At 47.5% G+C, this 24,550-nt stretch overlaps 1 protein-coding gene across 2 annotated transcripts; it reads left to right on the forward strand.

Annotated features, from left to right (window-relative positions):
- Positions 1-421: 421 nt before the first annotated feature.
- LOC137444632 (transmembrane 4 L6 family member 1-like) lies at positions 422-24,550 on the forward strand. Of its 2 annotated transcripts, none has more exons than XM_068145606.1 (6): positions 422-555; positions 4,554-4,736; positions 9,366-9,431; positions 18,754-18,899; positions 19,696-19,873; positions 21,212-24,550. In XM_068145606.1, the coding sequence occupies exons 2-6, from the start codon at positions 4,566-4,568 to the stop codon at positions 21,230-21,232; spliced, it is 582 nt and encodes a 193-aa protein (XP_068001707.1). In that variant the 5' UTR covers positions 422-555; positions 4,554-4,565; the 3' UTR covers positions 21,233-24,550. The 2 variants fall into 2 exon arrangements, with proteins under 2 accessions (XP_068001707.1, XP_068001716.1); XM_068145615.1 differs by having other exon boundaries at positions 4,557-4,736.

Here is a 24,550-nt window from a genome sequence, read left to right on the forward strand (position 1 = left end):
TGGTTCAAACTTTAATTCTTTAAATGCCATTAGGCCTTTGCCCTGTCTGAAGATTGATTTTTCCTTGGGTTTGAAGCACCATCACAAAAGACACGGCGAAATGGCATCGCCACCGATGTCAGCTGAAGCTTGGGCCACCACCTGGTGCTTCAAACACATTTTCTACCACTCTCTGCACACTTGCACCCCTGGCATATCCTGCCTTTCCTCTTCTGCAAAACTCTGCACAGTGAAATGGCTGCAGTAAAAAGGTCTCTATTGCTCCAATCTGCCTGTCCTGGGGGGGGCCAAGGCATTGACCGCTGGAACACTGCCTTATGATAATCAATAATGCTGGGTGACATGCCAACCTTGCACTGGCCAACCAGGGATAACTTGGGGTATTTCCTCATTCTCTGGAGAGAAACAGATATTTGTTTGATAGAAGCTGTAGCCTGAAAACATTGCTGGGCTCCCTCAGATCACCACACTCCAAGCCAGAGAAGCCAGAGAAGCCTGAAGCTGGCTGTGGGGAAAACTCTGGGGCTTGGAGGCCATCGTAGCCCTGTGTAGAAAGTAAGTAAAGATCTTTGCACGCTTTCCTCAGCATTACAAAGCAAAAGCTTTCTAAAACCCCTACTTTGAAATTAGAAGCTTGGTCTGGCCACCTTGCTTTAAAAAGCTGTAGAAAGTGCTTTTGTTTGCTGAATTAACAAAGTGTTCTGAGTGCTGAGGCAGCTCAGAGTGTTTACTTAATGCGTAACAGCACGGTCAGATCCTCTGATGTACGCAAGTAGCAAAGAGGCATTTTGATGGTAGAGGCTCTTGCTGGGTCTGGTGCTTGATGTTTAGGTTAAGTTGTCCTTGAAGCTGGAAGTGGTGTTGAGCTAGGTCAGAGAATGGGTTGTAAGCTTCTGTTCTTCCAGCCAAAACAACAGTGTGCTGCTTTGCAGCAAGCAAGAACTGGGTCCTCCAGCTATGTGCAAATGATACAGAAGAGAATTTATAGCTCACCTACAAGTCTTAGCTTTAATAGAAGGAGGCCAGGTTGTGCCTGAGCTTGTTTGCTTCTCTCTGGGGAAGCAGGTGAGGTTGAACAAACATATGGAAAAGCAAAAGCTGGAATGAGGCAGGAAAGCAGAAAGGTCTGAAAAAAACCAAAAAGAGAGAGAGAGAGGAGAGTGAGGAAATCCATTGGGCATTTGAGAGAAAAACAGGTGAAATGTTCCTTCCATTTCCCTTCACCCCCTCCCTGCTTCATCTTTCATTTGCACATTGTCAATCTGCTTAGATTTTTAGCTGTTTGAGATGGAGCTTTCTCTGAAGGCTTGCAAAATTCCCTGCCCAATTTTGAGCAATACATAAACAGTGCATAACAGCTATAAACTACAAAGCATCTCTGTTAAGAATATTCCCTTCTAGAATAGTTCAGTGCCGGTTCACTTGTTACAAAGCTGGATTCTAAAAGCATAATGTGATTGCAAAGTGCTCAGAAGAAAAGGCATTGAAGTGCAGTGCTCATTAAAGGCGATGGAGTGATGGGAGAGGATGTAACAGGGAGCAGCAGCATGTTTACAGGTTGGGAGATTCATGCTGAACATGATGAAAGACTTTTTCTAGGGCAGCCCTGCAACAGGTCACACAGAGAGGAGGTGGTAGCTCTATCCTTGGGGGTTTCCAAAGCTTAGCTACACAAAGCCATGGCTGACACAGCAACATAGTATTGGTGGCAGTTCTGCTTTCAGCGGAAGGTTGGAGACCTGCAGAGATCCCTCTCAATCAGTACTTCATTTGGTTTGATTCTTTGAGTTTTAAAAGGTGATTGTTTGACTTATCATAGTATCATAGTATCAGTCAGGGTTGGAAGGGACCACAAGGATCACCTAGTTCCAACCCCCCTGCCATGGGCAGGGACACCCCACGTTAGATCAGGCTGGCCAGAGCCTCAGCCAGCCTGGGCTTAAACACCTCCAGGCATGGCGCCCCAACCACCTCCCTGGACAACCCATTCCAGGGTCGAAAAAGACTTGAAAAGAAGAACCTGACCTGTAAAATCTTAAGTTACTCTTCTACACATTATGGTGGATTTCTGAAAATGAGGTGGGATGGCTTTGTGACCTTCTCTTACCAAACAGCTGCAGGATTAGATGTGTTTCCTTTTTTTATACATATATTTTAGAGTGGATGTCAAACAACTCCTTAAAAAAAAAATTAGAATTAGAATTGACCAGGTTGGAAAAGAGCTTTGAGATCATCGAGTCCAACCTATCACCCAACACCATCTAAGCAACTAAACCATGGCACCAAGTGCCCCATCCAGTCTCTTCTTAAACACCTCCAGTGATGGTGACTCCACCACCTCCCTGGGCAGCACACTCCAATGGCCAATCTCTCTTTCTGTGGAGAAGTTCTTCCTAACATCCAACCTAATCCTCCCCTGGCACAGCTTGAGACTGTGTCCTCTTGTTCTGGTGCTGGGTTGCCTGGGAGAGGAGACCAACCCCCACCTGGCCACAGCCTTCCTTCAGGTAGTTGTAGACAGCAAGAAAGTCTCCCCTGAGCCTCCTCTTCTCCAGGCTAAGCAACCCCAGCTCCCTCAGCCTCTCCTCATAGGGCTGTGCTCCAAACCCCTCACCAACTTCGTTGCCCTTCTCTTAGCCCACAGATTTATCTATCCTTATCTGCAGAACAAGCACATCATAAGGAACAGTAAAGAAAGTTTCTCCAATACTTGCTGACAATGTGGTTTTGACTGAAATAAAGAAAACCCATCTAGCAGGGAACCTAGGGGAGCTCCTTCATGTGTCCTAGCACCAAGGCAGAGCTGAACATTTCCCTGGAGGTGTTCAAGAGGGGATTGGAGGTGGCACTTGGTGCCATGGTCTAGTCATGTGGTCTGTGGTGACAGGTTGGACTTGATGATCTTTGAGGTGTTTTCCAACCTTGGTGATTCTGTGACATTCCTGGCAATCACTTCCTGCTCTTCAAGACCTTCAGTGTAGGAGATTTCTAAGCACCTTCCTGAGAGTGATCCCAGACAACCTGATACATTCTCTTCTCCTTCTACCCAAGGCCTTAGCCCCACCAAGAAGTGTGTCAGCCAGGGTATCAGTCTGTGTGGCCATGGCTTTGTTATAGATGTTCCCAAGGGAGAGAGAATTGTCCATTAACAACTGAAATTAAATTCTCTGTTCATCTCATATCAACACATGCTTATTCCTGGAAATTTTAAATCAATTTAATTAAACATTCTAGATTGTAATAAATCCATTTTAGATAATGTCTCTGCAAGGAACAGGCGCTGTAGAACGCAATTCCCAGTGGAGGCCAGTGACAAGCAGAGTCCCTCAGGGATCAGTCCTGGGACCAGGCTTGTTCAACATCTTTGTGGGTGACATGGACAGTGGCAGTGAGTGCACCCTCAGCTGTGTGGTGCAGCAGTCACGCTGGAGGGAAGGGAGGCCATCCAGAGGGACCTGGACAGGCTGGAGAGGTGGGCACAAACCAACCTCATGAGGTTCATCAAGAGCAAGGGCAGGGTCCTGCATCTGGGTCGAGGCAATCCCAGGCACAAATACAGGCTGGGCAGGGACTGGCTGGAAAGCAGCCCTGAGGAGAGAGACTTGGGGGTGCTGGTGGAGGAGAAGCCCAACAGGAGCTCTCAGTGTGCACTTGCAGCCCGCAAAGCCAATCAGATCCTGGGCTGCAGCAGGAGAAGTGTGGCCAGCAGGGCAAGGGAGGTGATCCTCCCCCTCTGCTCAGCTCTGGTGAGACCCCACCTGGAGTACTGCCTCCAGTTCTGGAGCCCCTATTACAAGAGGGATGTGGAGGTGCTGGAATGTGTCCAGAGAAGGGCCATGAGGATGATCAGAGGGCTGGAGCACCTCTCCTGTGAGGACAGACTGAAGGAGTTGGGGCTGTTCAGTCTGGAGAAGAGAAGGCTCCGAGGTGACCTCATTGTGGCCTTCCAGTATCTGCAGGTGGCCTACAGGAAGGCTGGGGAGGGACTGCTCAGGATCTCGGGGAGTGATCACAGTATAACTAAGGTTGGAAGAGACCTCGAGGATCATCAAGTCCAACATATAAACACAGACCCCATGACTAAACCATGACACCAAGTGCCATGTCCAATCTCCTCTTGAATGCCTCCAGGGATGGTGACTCCACCACCTCCCTGGGCAAGGATAGGACTAGGGGGAATGGAATGAAGCTGGAGGTGGGGAGATTCAGGCTGGAGGTGAGGAGGAAGTTCTTCCCCATGAGAGTGGTGAAGCCCTGGAATGGGTTGTCCAGGGAGGTGGTTGGGGCCCCGTCCCTGGAGGTGTTTAAGCCCAGGCTGGCTGAGGCTCTGTCCAGGCTGATCTAGTGTGGGGTGTCCCTGCCCATGGCAGGGGGCTTGGAACTAAATGATCCTTGTGGTCCCTTCCAACCCTGACTGATACTATGATACAACTATCTACATAAGCCCAAACACTTTGTGCTTCAAAACTGATTCTTTTTTCTTTAGGAAAGCTACTGAAATCCTGTGCTCCCTTGCTCTGCAATAACCCCAAACTCCCTGTGTATTTCCCCAGCAGAGAGCTGCCATGTGCACGAGGAAGTGCTCTAAGTGCATTGGAATCACCCTACTCCCACTGGCAGCCTGTGCCATAGTCTCCAACATCCTCCTGTACTTCCCCAATGGACAAGTTCTGCAGCTTCGCGAGATAACGGATCTGGTCTGGTTTTTCCATGGCATACTGGGAGCTGGGATGCTGGTAAGAGGGGAGTGCTGCTTCCAGATCCTGTGGTTTTGTTCCTTCTTTCTTTTGTTGCTTTGTTTTGCTTTAAATCCAAGGCTAAGAAAACCTCTGTTAATAGAAGTCACAGAGATGTGTTTTGCACAGACACTATGAAGCTGGATATGGGACTGAGAAAGTGCATTCAAGGCTGGAAAAGTTCCTAATCACAGAAATACAAAGTATTCCTGAAATAAATATCAGGAGTCCAAGCAATAGGACTGACTCACATGGAGAAGGGTCAGATGGGTGCTCACCCTCCATAAGTCAAAGGAACACTGGAGGTGGTGAGTTTTCACTGTTGTCTGCAGCCCTCTGTTACTCTTCTAATTGATTTTAAGATCACATAATTCACAAACAAAACAAAACCCACAAAGAAACAACAACAAAAACCAACCTGGAGCAAGTTTCAGTAGGTGTTTATCTGGGTAACTTCAGTCAATACAGAATTTACCAGGCTGGAAAAGACCTTCAAGATCAGCGAGTCCAACCCGTCACCCAACACCATCTAATCAACTAAACCATGGCACTGAGTGCCTCATCCAGTCTCTTCTTAAGCACCTCCAGTGATGGTGACTCCACCACCTCCCTGGGCAGCACATTCCAATGGCCAATCACTCTTTCTGTGGGGAACTTCTTCCTAACATCCAGCCTGAACCTCCCCTGGTGCAGCTTCAGACTGTGTCCTCTTGTTCTGGTGCTGGTTGCCTGGGAGAAGAGACCAACCCCCTCCTGACTACAACCTCCCTTCAGGTAGTTGTAGAGAGCAAGAAGGTCTCCCCTGAGCCTCCTCTTTTCCAGGCTAAACAATCCCAGCTCCCTCAGCCTCTCCTCATGGGGCTTGTGCTGGAGACCTCTCCCCAGCCTCGTATCACTTTTGTGTCAATATCCATAACTAGAAGGAAACCTGTTTGGGAATACTGAACTTTCCAGTTCATTAGAAAACCCTCTCTCTTTATGCTCTCCCAATTATCCACCCACATGGCTCAGACTCATATTTCCCAAAGCAGGAACATGGGAGAAGGTCATTCCCCAAGTGGTTCTCCACCAGCTGCTCGCCGGCTCCTTCTTCCGCCTACTGCTTGGGCCTATTACTAACGCTGAGCTCGAACGTAAGCATGGGTTTGGGAAAGGAAGCCTAAAGGAAGGAGAGGAACTACATGAGAGGCCTGTGGAAAAGTCATATCATTTCAAGCCCAGGAGTCATTGGCGTTCAATGAAAGGAAAGGCAGATGTTAGGCATGAGAGCATCACAAGCTCATAGAAGCCTTCTTCTAAGGCTTCCACACAGACTTGCCTGTGGCCAGCGCCACATACATCAAAAATGAGAACAGCAAGTTGAGAGGGGAGGAAAAAAATGTGCACTGACCTTCAAAACGTGGCATTAGCGGTAATTATTGATCCACAAACAATGCTGCTGAGTGTACATGTTTTCCAGAAAACAGCAGTACAAAGGCCTGGGGGGGCAGGGGGAAGAAAGCAGCAGCAGCCCTGATTTCCAGGTGCTTGAAGGATGGAAAAATGACAACTGGCTTCTGGGCCTCCCAGAAAGTTATGAAAGGGCCAGAATGCCCCATGACTGGAGCCTCATCTGCAGGGAGGATAGACCAGGCTGTAACCCATGCACCCAAAATTATCCCCAAAGGAAAGTCAACAGGTTGCCCAGTCTTGGAGAATCTCCTTGTACCCAGAAAACAGCCTCCAGGGTCAGGGGAGGTTTAGGCTGGATGTTAGGAAGAACTTCACAAAAAGAGTGACTGTCCATTGGAATGTGCTGCCCAGGGAGGTGGTGGAGTCACCATCCCTGGAAGTGTTTAAGAAGAGACTGGATGGGGTGCTTGGTGCCATGGTTTAGTTGATTAGATGGTGTTGGGTGATAGGTTGGACTCGATGATCTCAAAGGTCTTTTCCAACCTGGTTAATGCTGTATTCTGTATTCTGGAAGTGTCTGACTTCTTCCTAAAGTAGAAGACTGACTGCCATGTAGCACACACAGAGCCCTCATTTCACTGACAACAGCCAAATCCAGCAAATCCTCATTTCCATGTCAAAAGGCAGGTGTTTACAATCAGGCACTGCAAAGAAAGAGAGCTGCCAAACAAACCCTTCATCCTGAGCCAGGCTAATAAATGACACAAAGGTGTTCACAAGCTTAGAAGAGAAACCTCCAAAGAAAGACAGCCCTGGAGGAAAGGGAGTGTTGGTTTGACGGGCAGAGGTACTAGCTCACCTTCTGAGTGCCAACCAGTGGCATGCTGGGGCTGAGGCTGCCTTGGGGACCATCTGTTTTGCCTGAGAGCTGATTTCTTTCCAGGAAAAGGAAGATCTCTTTAACCTCAATGCCTTACATCTTCAGGGGCTGGAGGCTGCCTCTGGGATATGCATAAAAGGCAACAGAGAGCAAATTCTCTGAAAAATGCTCAGGAGTCTCTAAATCTAAGCAGGTTTCATAACACAATCCAGAGAGATGTTCCTACCGGACATGTAATTCCCTGGGCTTCATTCACCATGGACATTCTGCTCTTACTGCCCTATGTGGGACAATCATAGTATCGTAGTATCAGTCAGGGTTGGAAGGGACCACAAGGATCATCTAGTTCCAACCCCCCTGCCATGGGCAGGGACACCCCACACTACATCAGCCTGGCCAGAGCCTCAGCCAGCCTGGCCTTAAACACCTCCAGGGCTGGGGCCTCAACCACCTCCCTGGACAACCCATTCCAGGGCTTCACCACTCTCATGGGGAAGAACTTCCTCCTCACCTCCAGCCTGAATCTCCCCACCTCCAGCTTCATTCCATTCCCCCTAGTCCTATCACTACCTGAGATCCTGAGCAGTCCCTCCCCAGCCTTCCTGTAGGCCCCCTTCAGATACTGGAATATCCCTCTGAGAACTAGTCAGGCTGTTTTTACAGCTTTTGCCTTTTCTGTTTGTTTGTTTGGGGGACTTCTCCTGTTTTCCTTAACTCCATAGGGACCATTTCCTACATTCCCAAACACTCATTGTCTTGTGTTGCTTTTTGCCTACACAACAGCAGCGGGCAGAGGCCAGGCAGCAGGAGTGCTCTGGCTACACAACCAGACACACAAAACCATTCATTCCCTCTAGCTACCAAACTAAACCCAGCTTTTCCTATCTCCAGAGTGCCTCTGTAAGGTGGCATTATATCCTGAGACACAGGCAGCTGCTGACTTCACTCTATCAGTCCAGCTCCACCTGATAATTATGATGGAGAAAGCTGACGCAAGCAGGGAGTTCCCTGCTGAGTGAAGTCCATTTTGTGGTTTGCAGAAGCATAGCAGAAAGAACCAAAAATCAGATGTGTTTCAGGGAGTTGAAGACTAGTGCCCCAACTACAATCCAGAGCAGAATGCTCAGAAGATGTGAACTGGTGTAAGTCTTACCCTGATCACGCATCTTTTCTGAGCAGAAATTCAATCTCGCAGAATTGGCATCATTGCTCCTGCAAAACAAAACCAAACAAGCCCAAAGCCCTGCTGAAAAGGAGCAGCACAAGTTCAGCAATCACAATTACTCTATCAGAAGCTTGTCAGCCAGCCCTAGCTGTAATCCAGGTTCCTCTTCAGCAAGCACCAACATCTAAGCAGGTGTAACTCACAGGGAAGAGGCAGAAGGTAGTTTGCCTTTGAGGAATATGATGCTCCAGGTCCTAGACTTAGAATACATAGAATACATAGAATAAACCAGGTTGGAAGAGACCTTCAAGATCATAGTGTCCAACCTATCAACCAATCCAACCCACCTAAACAACTAACCCATGGCACCAAGCACCCCATCAAGTCTCCTCCTGAACACCTCCAGTGATGGTGACTCCACCACCTCCCCAGGCAGCCCATTCCAATGGGCAATCACTCTCTCTGTGTAGAACTTCTTCCTAACATCCAACCTAAACCTCCCCTGGCACAGCCTGAGACTGTGTCCTCTTGTTCTGGTGCTGGTTGCCTGGGAGAAGAGACCAACCTCTGCCTGGCTACAACCTCCCTTCAGGTAGTTGTAGAGAGTAATAAGGTCACCCCTGAGCCTCCTCCTCTCCAGGCTAAGCAACTCCAGCTCCCTCAGCCTCTCCTCACAGGGCTGTGTTCCAAACCCCTCACCAACTTCATTGCCCTTCTCTGGACATGCTCCAACAAGTCAACCTCCTTCCTAAACTGAGGGGCCCAGAACTGGACACAGGACTCAAGGTGTGGCCTAACCAGTGCAGTGTACAGGGGCACAATGACCTCCCTGCTCCTGCTGGCCACACTCTTCCTGATGCAGGCCAGGATGCCATTGGCCCTCTTGGCTGCCTGGGCACACTGCAGGCTCATGTTCAGCCTACCATCAACCAGCAGCCCCATGTTCCTCTCTACCTGGCTGCTCTCCAGCCACTCTGACCCCAGCCTGTAGCGCTGCATGGGGTTGTTGTGGCCAATGTGCAGAACCCAACACTCAGATGTGTTCAATCTGCTGCCCTTGGCCTCTGCCCATCTGTCCAGCCTGTCGAGGTCCCTCTGCAGAGCCTCTCTACCCTCCAGCAGATCAACTCCTGCCCCAGCTTGGTGTGCTTAGAAGTACTGCACCCTAACTCACTCTGTGCTTTCTTCACAGGTTATTTTGCCGGCATTCATGATGCTGGGAGCAGGCAGAGCAAGATGTTGTGCTAACAGGTGTGGGGTAAGTGGATGTCGTTGTGTTGAAACGGCACTGTAGGGTTCACACAATAGCTCTTGAATAGCTGCTCAGCAGGAGGAAATGCAGAATGACAAACCAGCGCACCACTGTGGACAGCCCTGCCAGGGAGTTGTGGAAGGGGAAGCATCCCTGGGTTGGGGCTGAGAGCTCAGTTAGCCAAGAATGTTGTGATATTGCAGCCACTGACATGAGAGATGTACTCGGCTGGGGCAGGTGCTGGAGTATTTAGGCACAACACTGAGGGCAGAGGGGTACAAAGCTCCTTCACTCCACTTTGCCTTACACAGAGTAAAACAGGGCTCAATTTCCTCCTGCTCAAGGCAATCCTAAATATTGACAGCTGCCTGTTCCTTCTGCTTCCACCTGGTCCTGTTTCCTCCACATCCTTCCATGGCAAATTGCTTTTCTATAGGTTCATCCTTGCTTACCTCTGTAGGGGCAGATAGGTCACCTACTTTCCAGGCCCACGTTACAAATCCGAGCTGCTGCAGCCAACACTTCTTCCTGGAGGCTTGCTTCCATGCTGTGACCAGTAGCACACATTTGCCCAAGCACTGTGCAAATGCAATTTGGGCTCTCTGTCATCCAGAAGGCGGCCAGGGAGGCTTTTTCCTCTGATGATTAAGAATATTCTAAAGCAAAATGTCATGCTTGCATCTCCACTAGTCCTCAAGCCCTGCACACAGACTTGTGTGAGGCTGTCCTTGTTAGCAAGAATAAACTGCCTTGGAAGGTTTTTTTCAGTCTGTATCATTCTCAGAAGCAGCCTGGAAGGAGAGATTCCATACAATAAAGCATATCTCTTCTGTACTCTTCCATTAATACTTACTTTCATCCATGAGAAAAACCTTTACCTCTTCAAGATGATTTATTTGATCAATTATTCATAGAATCATAGAATCAATAAGGTTGGAAAAGACCTCAGAGATCATCAAGTCCAACCTGTCACCCAACACCTCAGGACTAACTAAACCATGGCTTCAAGTGCCACCTCCAGTCCCCTCTGGAACACCTCCAGGGATGGTGACTCCACCACCTCCCTGGGCAGCACATTCCAATGGCCAATTACTCTTTCTGGGAAGAACATTCCCCTCACCCTGAACCTAAACCTCCCCTGGTGCAGCTTGAGACTGTGTCCTCTTGTTCTGGTGCTGGTTTCCTGGGAGAAGAGAGCAATCCCAAACTACCTTCAGGTAGTTGTAGAGAGCAATAAGGTCTCCCCTGAGCCTCCTCTTCTCCAGGCTAAACAACCCCAGCTCCCTCAGCCTCTCCTCATAGGGCTTGTGCTAGAGATGTCTCCACAGCCTCATTGCCTTTCTCTGGACACGTTCAAGAGTCTCAATGTCCTTCTTAAATTGACAGCACAGGACTCAAGGTGTGGCCTAACAAGTACATTCCAAGGGACATGTCATTACATTGACTTTACCAAACGTCACATGCACAGAGGGGATGCTAGTGATGGCCAAGTAGGCCAGTTGCAGAGCTGGAATGTGAGCCTAAGCTCCCTGAATCCAGTGCCTGAGGCAGGTGCTTTCTCCTGATTTTGAGTGATGTAGAAAGTGGTGGTGAAAAACAGATATAGTCTGAATGTTCTCACGCCAAGGCTCTAAGGGAAATCCAGCTGAAATGGGCTTAGTTTGTAGAGTATCTCAGGTGTCCTGTCTCCATTTCTTTATCCCAGCACTAAATAGGACACAGAGGACACAGTCTCAAGATGTACCAGGGGAGGTTTAGGCTGGATGTTAGGAAGAAGTTCTTCCCAGCAAGAGAGATTGGCCATTGGGATGTGCTGCCCAGGGAGGTGGTGGAGTCACCATCACTGGAGGTGTTCAGGATGGGGTGCTTGGTGCCATGGTTTAGTTGATTAGATGGGGTTGGATGATAGATTGGACTCGATGATCTCAAACTCTCTTCCAACCTGGTTGATTCCATAATTCTATAATTCTAAATATTGTAGAGCCAGAAGTCAAACTTCCACAAATTGTCTGACTCCCCCAGCCCATGGATGAAGGTGTTAGAACGGTGCCATCCAGCAGCCCACATCCACAGATCCCCAACACTGCTCCCTTCCCCTCCACCTCCCATTCTCTGTCTGACCCATTGCTAGCAGCAGCATGTGTCTGCTGGGTGTTCTGTCTGCACTTTCCCATTACTGATTGATTACCTACAGACTGTTCCTCCTCTTCCTTATTCACTGTCGTAGAGAAACACAGCAGACACCGCTGGGAAAGTAATTTGTGCAGAGCTGGCTGGTGGCCAGGTGATGTAGCTACTCAAACCAAACTAGGTAATAACCTCAGTGAGGACAATGTACCTTTGAAATGGTTGTCTTCTGGGACTGTGGGAATTGTTCACCTCTTTGAGGTGTAAAGGGGGCAAGGAGGGAAAGCAGGCCATCCAGAGGGACCTTGACAGGCTGGAGAGGTGTGCCCATGACAACCTCATGAGGTTTGACAAGACCAAGTGCAAGGTCCTGCATCTGGGTTGGGTCAATACCAGGCACCAATATAGGCTGGGCAAGGACTGGCTTGAGAGCAGTATCTGGGGGTGCTGGTGGATGAGAAGCTCAACATGAGTGACCAGTGTGTCCTTGCAGCCCAGAAAGCCAATCACATCCTGGGCTGCATCAAGAGAAGCATAGCCAGCAGGTCAAGGGAGGCGATTCTCCCCTTCTACTCCACTCTGGTGAGACCACACCTGGAGTACTGCATCCAGTTCTGGAGCCCCTATTACAGAAAGGATCTGGAGGAGATAAAATGTGTCCACAGAAGGGCCACAAGGATGATTAGAGGGCTGGAGCTGCTCTGCTATGAGGACAGACTGAAGGAGTTGGGGCTGTTCAGTCTGGAGAAGAGAAGGCTCTGAGGAGACCTCATTGTGGCCTTTCAGTATCTGAAGGGGGACCAGAAGAAAGCTGAGGAGGGACTTTTTAGGGTGTCAGGTAGTGGGGGGAATGGAGCAAAAATAGAAATGGGTAGATTCAGATTGGATGATAGGAGGAAGTTCTTCCCCATGAGGGTGGTGAGACACTGGCACAGGTTGCCCAGGGAGGTGGTGGAAGCTCCATCCCTGGAGGTTTTTAAGGCCAGGATGGATGTGGCTGTGAGCAGCCTGATGTAGTGTGAGGTGTCCCTGCCCATGCAGGGGGTATGTAATTAGGTGATCCTTGAGATCTCTTCCAACCCCAACAGTTCCATGATTCTACAAGCCACTCTATAGTGGCTCGATGTAGAGATGAGATGGAGACATGAGCAAAATGCAAGTGGATGTGAATGGCATCAAAACCAACCATTTCCCCTGGGGAGGAGTAATTCCCAATCATGCCAAAAAAGGTGAATATTGCAGGGAGATCTGAAGGCTGATGATGTGCATCCTCAGGTGAAAAATGCCTCAGGGAAACTTTGCTTTGGGGATAGTGAAGGAAACGCACAGACGCTCACAGAAAGTTTGCTCAGATGCTCTCAGTGCATGGGCAGTACAACCAAGGCAGGGTATGGTGTGAATCACCAGAAACTGCAAAGGCGAGGAGCCCTGGGACCAGTTCAAACATGCATAGTGGTAGCAAACTCCCAAGGTAGTAGAGCTCCTTGCAAGGTCAGTCTGGGTGGACGTGACATGGGGTCCCCAGATCTTGGTGGCTTTTCCACCAACCTCTCCCTGCTGGCAGCGAAGCAGCCTACACTGGAGCTACTCAGGAGCTTCTGCAATCCAAAGGTTAGTTTGACAACCTTTCTGCTTTGGGAATCTTAAGTATAGCATTACCATTTACACTGAATACTCAGCATTCCTTTTCACAGGATAAAAGAAAAAGGTTTAAAGAACTAATACTGATCAGAATTGTTACTGAGTCAGGACATAACCATTTTCCTCAGGGTAGGGACTCCATCCTATGATATCTTGTGCAATCCCTGGTTTAAGAGTTTCAGACTTCATCCTAGCTTTGACATGGTCCTAAAGTATCAACAAGAGTAATAATAATTACTAAATATCTCATCCTTTTAGTCACCTTATTGAATTCTCCATTTCACAGCAATTATGTGCCACATTGAGTAAGTTTTGTTCATTAATCCATTTTGCCAGGTGACTTCTTGTCCTTGCATTATGGAGTAATGATGTTGGAAACTTAACAGGTTTAGAAAGATTCCATGCCATGCAGCTTAGCATGCACGCACCTGAAAGCATCCATTGGGCTGGCACCATGAGGAAAAAAAGCCTTCCCAAAGCACAGCTGCTCTTGTTGCATCAGCAAATATGCTCCAGTACATCCCTTTAAATCTTCCTTAAGAGGCATTTAGATTACACATCTGAGTGCTGGGTTCTACACATTGGCCACAACAACCCCATGCAGTGCTGCAGGCTGGGGGCAGAGTGGCTGGAGAGCAGCCAGGCAGAGAGGAACATGGGGGTAGTGGTTGATACTAGGCTGAACATGAGCCAGCAGTGTGCCCAGGTGGACAAGAAGGCCAATGGCATCCTGGGCTGGGTCAGGAACAGTGTGGCCAGCAGGAGCAGGGAGGTCATTCTGCCCCTCTACTCAGCACTGGTTAGGCCACACCTTGAGTCCTGCATCCAGTTCTGGGCTCCTCAGTTTAGGAAAGATGTTGAGTTGCTGGAAGGTGTCCAGAGAAGGGCAACAGAGTTGGGGAGGTGTTTGGAGCACAGCCCTGTGAGGAGAGGCTGAGGGAGCTGGGGTTGCTTAGCCTGGAGAAGAGGAGGCTCAGGGCAGACCTTATTGCTCTCTCCAACTATGTGAAGGGAGGTTGTAGACAGGTGGGGGTTGGTCTCTTCTCCCAGGCAATCAGCACCAGAACAAGAGGACACAGTCTCAAGCTGTGCCAGGGGAGGTTTAGGCTGGATGTAAGGAAGAAATTCTTTACAGAGAGATTGCCCATTGGAATGTGCTGCTCAGGGAGGTGGTGGAGTCACCATCCCTGGAGGTGTTTAGGAAGAGACTTGATGGGGTGCTTGGTGCCATGGGTTAGTTGCTTAGATGGTGTTGGGTGATAGGTTGGACTTGATGATCTCAAAAGTCTTTTCCAACCTGGTCTGGTCTGGTCTGGTCTGGTCTATTCCATTCCATTCCATTCCATTCCATTCCATTCCATTCCATTCCATTCCATTCCATTCCATTCCATTCCATCCCATTCCATTCCATTCCATTCCATTCCATTCCATTCCATTCCATCCCATTCCATTCCATTCCATTCCATTCCATTCCATTCCATTCCATTCCATTCCATTCCATTCCTGTAGAATATAGGACCAGCCTCCAGACAAGACTCTAGAAGAGTCCATATAACAGGGAAATGCCATTGTGCATCTAGAAAATGCCCAGGAGAACAAATCCATCAGCTGCAGTCACTTCAGTCTTCCTCTTCAGTGACAAGTAGCCTTTATCTATACAAATGTGGTGGGCTGAAGTTTCCCCCACCATTAACTTTAGCCAGAGCCGCTCAGTTAGAAGCAAATGAAGCTGAATTTACAAGCAAAAGCCACACTCTACAATGGAAAGCAATGAATGTGTACAAAATATACAGGAGCTACAATATTACAGAGGCATTTACACTTAGCAAATAACAAGGAAATCCCCCTGGTCCAAAAGACCAGGGGAACTGCTCCACTGTCCCCCCAAAGCTCCCCAAACCCCCTGTACCAAGAGAGAGAGAAGATGAGAGAAAGCAGTGTTAGTCTTATCTCAAGGTCAGCCAGAAGGGTTATCTCCTCCTGGGCAAAGCAGAACAGCCAAGATCAGAGGAGGAGAGAAATAGGATGAAAAGGGAAGTGAAATGTGAAGAACTGTTACGATACAGCTTCTTTTATCCCAGACATTTACCCAATGAATGTGTTTAGAATAACCTTTTGTTTTCCTTTCCACACCCAACAGTGATTTATTTATCCTTTTCAGCTCTAAATCTGCAGCTAAATTTTCAAGGCATAGCCTGAAACTACCACAATAAATATGTGTACAGTTAGCCTAATTGAGATTCTTCAACCAAGATGCTGAATGCACAGCTGAAGTAAATGAGAAAATAGGTGGAGAGGAATGGTTCAGCATGGGCAGGACACACCACAAGGCATGGCTGGTGATCTTAGAGTCACAGACAGTGCATCAGCTCTGACCCAGAGCTGCTTTGCTCTGGGATAATGTGCTGAATTACCTACCTTGCGCTGGCAGCAAAACTGCTAAGAGGCAAGAGTGCAAGCCAACATGCAGATAAAGACAAAAGGAGTGTCCAGCTTTGCAAAAAATAACCAACCCAAACCCACCAGAGTTATTAATCAGTTATGATGAAACCAATCTTAATAGAAATCTCAACCACTTCTAACTCAAGCATTGCTTTAGAGGCAAAAGGACACACGGAATGAGTCAATTCACACAGTGGCAGCAGGCAAGGCTGTATGGAAAGCAGTAATGTCATCAGCTGGCAAGCTGGAAACTGCATTCACCAGCCAGAACAAGTTTGGATAGTGAATAGTTTTCAAGACTGTGTCACAAATCTGCAACGTGGGTGATGGATATTTCATTTGACTCAGTAATGCAACGCCCTGTGGAGCCGCTGGCATTAGCAGAAGGCTTCATCCTTCCTTGTGGGCTCTTAGATCTGACTGATAGTTACTGGCAACAGGGAAATGTTGCTAGAGGTATTTGGCTTCAAACCCAAGTCATAAATGGGAGTGTTTCCAATGTGCTTCCTCAGCCATACTTCTGCCCTGACTTCAAGGTAGTCTTGCTGCTTTGCTCCTAGTCCAGGTGTTCCTCTGTCTCTCTGTCTGCTCCAGAGTTTCCTTTTGTCTTCTTCTACCTGACAAGGCTATGAACAATCACAGGCAGGGGCTCTTGACTTGCTGAATGTGTCCAGAGAAGGGCAACAAAGTTGGGGAGGGGTTTGGAACACAAGCCCTAGGAGGAGAGGCTGAGGGAGCTGGGGTTGCTTAGCCTGGAGAGGAGGAGGCTCAGGGGAGACCTTATTGCTGTCTACAACTTCCTGAAGGGAGGTTGTAGACAGGCAGAGGTTAGTCTCTTCTTCCAGGCAGCCAGCACCAGCACAAGAGGACACAGTCTCAGGCTGTGCCAGGGGAGGTTTAGGCTGGAGGTTAGGAAGAAGTTCTATACAGAGAGAGTGATTGCCCATTGGAATGGGCTGCCTGGGGAGGTGGTGGAGTCACCATCATTGGGGGTGTTCAGGAGGAGACTTGATGGGGTGCTTGGTGCCATGGGTTAGTTGTTTAGGTGGGTTGGATTGGTTGATGGGTTGGACTCAATGATCTTGAAGGTCTCTTCCAACCTGGTCTGGTCTGGTCTGGTCTATTCTATTCTATTCTATTCTATTCTATTCTATTCTATTCTATTCTATTCTATTCTGTTCTGTTCTGTTCTGTTCTGTTCTGTTCTGTTCTGTTCTGTTCTGTTCTTAACAAGACTAGTGGGAAGCCTATCACAGGTACACCACCAGTAACTTCTGCCTGAGATTCTTGTTTCTGTACACAAAGAGCAGCCAGATACATTCCACCCATCAACAGAAAACTGCCCCAAAAGAGAGCAAAGGTGGTGCTCCTGTGGGAGTTGCCCATGCAGAACACACACGTGCACTGCACGTAATTCAGAGTCACTGCTGGTTCATTGCTGCATGGGCAGTGTTAACCACTTGCCACTCTGCTGCAGCAATCAGAAAGGCTCTTTTGCATTCTTTGCCTATTAGCAAAAGCAACTAATGCATCTTCTGTTGCTTTCATACCTGCTTTAGTAGTTGCTTGCTGGCTTCTGTTGGTACAAGGGCTGAGAAATGTCCTCCTGGTGAAGATGTGGAAATGCCAAGGCACTTGAGATGTGGACCATATAAAGTCAATACTGGCTTCATATTGGCTTTTTTTGAAGGAAGACTCAGCAGAATTTTCATAATTGATTGGTCAGGTATAAAACTCTGAATAAAGCAAGTTCTGGCCTTACCCACTTTTCACAGAATCACAGAATGTTATAGGGGCTGAAGGGACCTCAAGAGATCATCTAGTCCAAACCCCCTGCCAGAGCAGGATCACCTATACCAGATCACACAGGAATGCATTAGGCAGGATTTGAATATCTCCAGAGAGGGAGACTCCACAATCCCCCTGGGCAGCCTTTTCCAGGGCTCTGTCACCTTCACAGTGAAAAAAATTTCCCTCATGTTTCCATGGAACTTTTGGTGCCTCAGCTTCCACCATTGCCCCTTGTCCTGTCACTGGGCATCACTGAAACCAGCCTGACTCCTTTTTCTCTGCACTCACTATTCACATATTCATAAACATGAATGTGGTCACTTCTCAGTCTCCTCTTCTCTGAGCTGAAGAGCCCCAGCTTCCTCAGTCTTTCCTCATAAGGAAGGTGTTCTGCGCCCTTAATCACTTCTGTGGCTCTGTGCTGGACTCTTTCAAGCAGTCCCCTGTCCTTCTTGAGCTGAGGGCCCAGAACTGGACACAGTAATCCAGATGTAGCCTCACCAGGGCAGAGAAGAGGGGGAGGAGAACTTCTCTTGCCCTACTAACCACAGCCCTTCTAATACACCCCAGAATGGCAGTGGCCTTGTTGGCCACAAGAGCACACTGCTCTTTTAAGAGCAAAACAAATACAGTTAGAAAATCTTTCACATGCAGGATAGCTGCACTAGTCAGAGAAAGTCAACTACTTTTTATTCCCACAAATATCATAGTATTAGAGCAGAATAGAATAGAATAGAATAGAATAGAATAGAATAGAATAGAATAGAATAGAATAGAATAGAATAGAATAGAATAGAATAGAATAGAACCAGACCAGGTTGGAAAAGAGCTTTGAGATCATCGAGTCCAACCTGTCACCCAACACCATCTCATCAACTAAACCATGGCACCAAGTGCCTCATTCAGTCTCATTTTAACCACCTCCAGTGATGGTGACTCCACCACCTCCCTGGGCAGCCCATCCCAATAGCCAATCACTCTTTCTAGGAAGAATTTTGTCCTCACCTCCAGCCTAAACCTCCCCTGGTGCAGCTTGAGACTGTGTCCTCTTGTTCTGCTGCTGGTTGCCTGGCAGAAGAGACCAACCCCCACCTGCCTACAGCCTCCCTTCAGGTAGTTGCAGACAGCAATAAGGTCTCCCCTGAGCCTCCTCTTCTCCAGGCTAAGCAGCCCCAGCTCCCTCAGCCTCTCCTCACAGGGCTTGTCCATCATTATGGGTTTCAGCATGTAGTGAGAAACAAAGATTGTTTCCTTCCCATTTGGTGTAAACCTTCCATGCTACTTGATGCCTCTGTGCATATGAAACTGAAGGTCTTTTTCCTTCCAGTTGCTGCTGTCAGTGGTCCTGGCTGTGCTGGGATTTGCAGGAGGAGCATACTGTGCAGTCGTTTCCTCACTGGGACTGATTGGAGGCCCTCTGTGCGACACAGGTGATGGAGAATATCTCTACCCTTTCAGGAACGACAGTCTGGAGTGAGTATGACTCACAGGCTTTTCCAGCTTTGCTTTCCCTAATGTCTCCCTATTTTTAATAGTAAATGTGAATTTTTCCAAGGTGAACTGATGGTCCACTCAGTCTGCAAACAATTTCATCTTTCTCTAAGCCTGTGTGTTCTAGCTCACCATCAGCTGGGCCAAGGACTATCTTTGGGCAAATTGACCAAGTTTCTTCTTGTTCTTGTTAGCAATCCCCTGTGCAAATTGCACCATGCTTTCAAAAGGCTACTGAGCAGTGACTCTCACTGCAGTCAAAAGGAAATGTTGACTAAGTATGCCATGTTGGTCTCTTAAATCATCATGAATTGAGTCTACCCTACCTACTCCTGAACAGCAAAGCAACAATCTTTTCTAACTCTTCAAAGTTAACCTTGGCAACCACACTCTTCAAACCAGAGCTAGAGATAATGGATGGGCTGAGCTGAGCTATCAGAGCAGGAAAAGAGGTTGTGAAGACACATTTTTAAATCCTTAGGGACCTTTCCCTTTTGTATTTAAGTGAGGCCATAAAACAGAAGGGAGTTTCTGGTGGATACAACAAAGTACCTACGTGGCTTTCTTCCCCACCCATCAACTGCACTCCTACAAAGGGAGTTCTGAAGAGAATCACCAGCTATAAAAAGTAATAGCAGAATTTGAGACTCTGCCCAACCAAGTTCAGAATATGTAATGCTGGAAAAGGCAGGATACAGAACTCTCTATGCTATATGCAGAAAGCAGTGACAACTCTTTTCTTTTCTGATACACTGCCATTTATTTCTCTCTATCACAGAGACAATTATTTGTTCAACCAGACAACGTGGAGCATTTGCAAAGAACCTGAAAATATCATCCTTTGGAATGTCGTCCTTTTCTCTATCCTCCTGGCCATTGGTGTCATTGAAGCCATCCTTTGTCTTATTCAAGTTGTCAGTGGACTTGCTGGTTTCATATGTTTAAGGAGAAGAAAGGTTGGTATGCAATAGAAGGCATCAAAGGGTTTTACACTCATACAAATTTTACTTTTAGGAAGCAGAGATATCTACACAGTCCCTGAATGAGCTCCTCCAGGGATCTGGGGCAGTACAGATAGATCTGTACAACTTTTCTCCTTCACATTGTAGTCAGGGATAAAAACAACCCCATACAGTGCCACAGGCTGGGGTCACAGTGGCTGGAGAGTGACCAGGCATAAAGGGACTTGGGGGTACTGGTTGATACTAGGCTGAACATGAGCCAGCAGTGTGCCCAGGTGGACAAGAAAGCAAATGGCATCCTGGGCTGGGTCAGGAACAGTGTGGCCAGCAGGAGCAGGGCGGTCATTTTGCCCCTGTAGTCAGCACTGGTTAGGCCACACCTTGAGTCCTGTGTCCAGTTCTGGGCCACTCAATTTAGGAAAGATGCTGAGTTGCTGGAAGGTGTCCAGAGAAGAGCAACAAAGTTGGGGAGGGGTTTGGAGCACAGCCCTGTGAGGAGAGGCTGAGGGAGCTGGGGTTGCTTAGCTTGGAGAAGAGGAGGCTCGGGGGAGACCTTATTGCTGTCTACAACTACCTAAAGGGAGGTTGTAGCCAGGTGGGGGTTGGTCTCTTCTCTCTAGCAACCAGCACCAGAACAAGGGGACACAGTCTCAAGCTGCACCAGGGGAGGTATAGGCTGGATGTTAGGACAAAATTCTTCCTAGAAAGAGTGATTGGGCATTGGAATGTGCTGCTCAGGAAGGTGGTGGAGTCACCACCACTGGAAGTGTTTAAGAAGAGACTGGATGGGTGCTTGGTGCCATGGTTTAGTTGATGAGATGGTGTTGGGTGATAGGTTGGACTTGATGATCTCTGAGATTATTTCCAACCTGGTTAATCAATTCAATTCAATTCAATTCAATTCAATTCAATTCAATTCAATTCAATTCAATTCAATTCAATTCAATTCAATTCAATTCTATCCTATCCTATTCTATTCTATTCTATTCTATTCTAAAGAGTTTTCAGGTATTTCAAGACAGCAGAGCAGTGTGATATATTGACATACTCTGTTGCATGGTCATGTTCCTATTCAAGAAGCCTATCTGGTAAAGTGTAATGATGACCCTCCCAGCACCTCTAAGTGAGAGAGATGAAAAGCAGAGGTAGTTTCAGTTGGCCAGCTGCAGAAAAAGTGTAATTTCAGAAAAACGACAGAAAACCTCTATCAAGTTCCCTTTACCACCATTGCTTCATTTTTCCTGCTTAGTTTCATTGTACAAGATGTTTTGCAGTTGAGCCTGATATCTCTCTGGAACATTAATTAATCACCTTTCATTCATTGTCTTTCAGACAAATATTTCTGGAATGTGAATGACCTACAGGGAGCACCAGGATGATCCCCAAGCTGCCAATGCATGTACAACAAGGATAGTGCACTCTGCTGTGCTTGTGTGGGGGTGACAGACAAAGCCCAAAATGTTCAGGAGTTTCATGGGGCAAAATGATTTATTTTTTTTTAATGAAGAAGTCAGAGTGGAAGGATTCTAGATCATTTAGATCTGAGGCTCCACGTGTTCATCTCTCTAAATATTCCTGTTAAAGCTCAGGTACTGGCAAAGCCACTGATCCACCTGGCCCTGACTGCTGTACATACGTGTAAAACACCAGGATCCCCAGATCACAGCTCACCATTTGCCCTCTTGTGTGTATGGAAGCATTGTTAATGTATGTATTTATCAGCTGCACAAAGCAGATGCTCTGTGAATGGATGTAAATAGCCTCCCATCCCCTCCTCCAAACCCCACTATGAGTTTACCTGTTGTGATGACTTAATCCACCCGCATCAACAAAAGCTCAGCTGAGCTCAGTCAGGGAAGCAAATGAAAAGCTGTATTTTCCAAGCAATACTGGAATGCAATGGATGTGTACAAAAATATGCAGTATTCACAATGTTACACAGCTATTTACAAAGAGAAAACAGCACAGAAATCCTCCTTGGGCAGGAGGACACTGCTCCACTCCCCACCCCCCAACCTCTCCCTTCCCTTTTTCCTCTGGTTAATTAGAAAGAAAAGAGAAAAGGAGAGATGTTAGGGAAAATTCAGTTAGTTGAGAGGTGTTGTTAAGAAGTTAGCAATGCTTATCTCATGTTTAGCTGATAAGAGGTGTCTGTCCAGGAGCAGACATGTAGTGCCAGCAGAGAGAGACAGAGAGAGAAAAGAATGTAAGAACAAAAAACTACATCCCACACATCTACCAATGAAATTCATTTAAGAATTCTCTCTCTTGTTCTCCTTTTTACACCCAACTGTAGAGCTAGAGAATTTGCAGCTCTCTTTCTTAAAGGCACAGCCTGAAACTATCACACCTGGCCAATCCTACTCACTTGCTACCCAGACATTCCCAGATTTAAATGACCATGCACAGCAAATATATTGAGCAGTGTTTGCAACACTGTAGAGGTTTTCAGACTCCTTCAGCCATCCTGGAGTCCAACTTCCTGCTGTCATGTTTGTCCAAGTCCAGTGCACTTCTAGGTCAGTTCTTCAGGAGCATCTGAGAGATGTGGTGGCCCTGGAGCAGCATTTGGAGCAACGTAGACAGTAGGGTTTGGAGCAACATTTTAACAGAGCCTGGTTTTAAAAATCAGTGGAGAACCTCACCACCAATTTTTGCCCTTCCAAGACTGCCTAGGAATGTCACTAATTTCCACAAAGGTCTGCAGGAGTGTTCTAGAATAGATAACATGGGTGAAGCAATTACCTGATAAAGACAAATGTTACATTGATAAGGGTAGTAATTATGCACATCTTAGGAGCAAATAAGAGATATCATCTGAAAGGCAAAAAACAATTGCATTAGTCCTAGTCTTACAGTAACAGCAATCCCAACCAGGGATTACATGATTCCTCATCATCCCTCAGGATCAAGCCCTTGATGCCTCAGGCTGTGCCAGGGGAGGTTTAAGCTGGATGTTAGGAGGAAGTTCTTCACTGAAAGAGAAATTGGCCATTGGAATGTGCTGCCCAGGGAGGTGGTGGAGTCACCATCACTGGAGGTGTTTAAAAAGAGACTGAATGAGGCACTTGGTGCCATGGTTTAGTTGATTAGATGGTGTTGGGTGATAGGTTGGATTTGATGACCTCAAAGGTCTTTTCCAACCTGGTTAATTCTATTCCATTCCATTCCATTCCATTCCATTCCATTCCATTCCATTCCATTCCATTCTATTCTATTCTATTCTATTCTATTCTATTCTATTCTATTCTATTCTATTCTATTCTATTCCATTCCACTCCATTCCATTCCATTCCATTCCACTCCATTCCATTCCATTCCATTCCACACTCGATCAAGAGCCCACGCATGCCTCCTTCGAGCACAGCTTCACCCCTAGAAGCAGAAAATGTGATCCATAAAACTTCAAAGTACCTTCTGCAAAAATAATAAATAAAGAAATAAAACAAGACTTCATTGAAATTTGCAGTCACCACTAGGTGCATCCAAACCTGCCAGGTGGTTTGCAAAGCTCATGTTCATTGTCAGCAGTGAAATCTGGGCAGTGCTACAATATAAAGCGACTTCAGGACAAAGCAAACTGACTCCACCAGCAGAAGAGGCAAAGCTACAAGTAAGGATATTCAGGATCTCAGGTAATGATAGGACTAGGGGGAATGGAATGAAGCTGGAGGTGGGGAGATTCAGGCTGGAGGTGAGGAGGAAGTTCTTCCCCATGAGAGTGGTGAAGCCCTGGAATGGGTTGTCCAGGGAGGTGGTTGAGGCCCCGTCCCTGGAGGTGTTTAAGCCCTGGCTGGCTGAGGCTCTGGCCAGGCTGATCTAGTGTGGGGTGTCCCCGCCCATGGCAGGGGGGTTGGAACTGGATGATCCTTGTGGTCCCTTCCAACCCTCACTGATACTATGATATTCAGAGTGTAGCCAGACCAAGAGAGAATCCTTCATCAGCAGTGGGGCTCTGTGAGCTCTTCACAACCCTAAATGTCAGCCCTGCCCTCATCCTTTAGTTTCATAGAATCAAGGTTAGAAAAGACCTCAAAGATCACCAAGTCCAACCTCTCACCACAGACTTCATGACTGCTAGACTATGGCACTAAGTGCCACATCCAATCCCCTCTTGAACACCTCCAGGGCTGGTGACTCCACCACCTCCTTGGGCAGCACATTCCAATGGCTAACAACTATAGTATCAGTCAGGCTGAAAGTTCTTCACTGTCTCACCTCCAGCCTAAACTTCCCCTGGTGCAGCCTGAGACTGTGTCCTCTTGTTCTGCTGCTGGTTGCCTGGGAGAAGATACCAATCCCCACCTGGCTACAACCTCCCTTCAGGTAGTAGTAGAGAGCAAGAAGGTCTCCCCTGAGCCTCCTCTTCTCCAGGCTAAGCAACCCCAGCTCCCTCAGCCTCTCCTCGTAGTCATCTCCTTGACTCCCTCTGATAAGGGCAGCTCAGGCTGTGCCAGCACTGGGAGAGCAAGAGGTACCTGCTGGCACACACCAGCTCCAGCAAGAGTCAGTGCATGCACCGTGCTGCTGCCATCTGCTTGTTCCAAGCTGTCCTTGCCTTGGGGATGTTTAGTGTCTGTGTGCTAACAGGGACACCCTCTGTCCTGTCAACTCTGCAAGCACTGGCCTCACTGATACATGTAAATAATAAATACTATTATTATGAAGTTA

This window comes from Melanerpes formicivorus, unplaced genomic scaffold, assembly GCF_026170545.1.
Source record: "Melanerpes formicivorus ecotype bairdi unplaced genomic scaffold, bMelFor1.0.p_v2 SCAF_1, whole genome shotgun sequence".
Taxonomy (NCBI): domain Eukaryota; kingdom Metazoa; phylum Chordata; class Aves; order Piciformes; family Picidae; genus Melanerpes; species Melanerpes formicivorus.

Bases quoted from the DNA above. Each gene is read 5' to 3' on its own strand.
- LOC137444632 (XM_068145606.1), top strand. From the start codon at position 4,566: ATGTGCACGAGGAAGTGCTCTAAGTGCATTGGAATCACCCTACTCCCA. The intron at 9,432-18,753 runs GTAAGTGGATGT...TTTTCCTTCCAG, and splicing joins GTTGTGCTAACAGGTGTGGG to TTGCTGCTGTCAGTGGTCCT. The intron at 19,874-21,211 runs GTTGGTATGCAA...ATTGTCTTTCAG, and splicing joins TATGTTTAAGGAGAAGAAAG to ACAAATATTTCTGGAATGTG.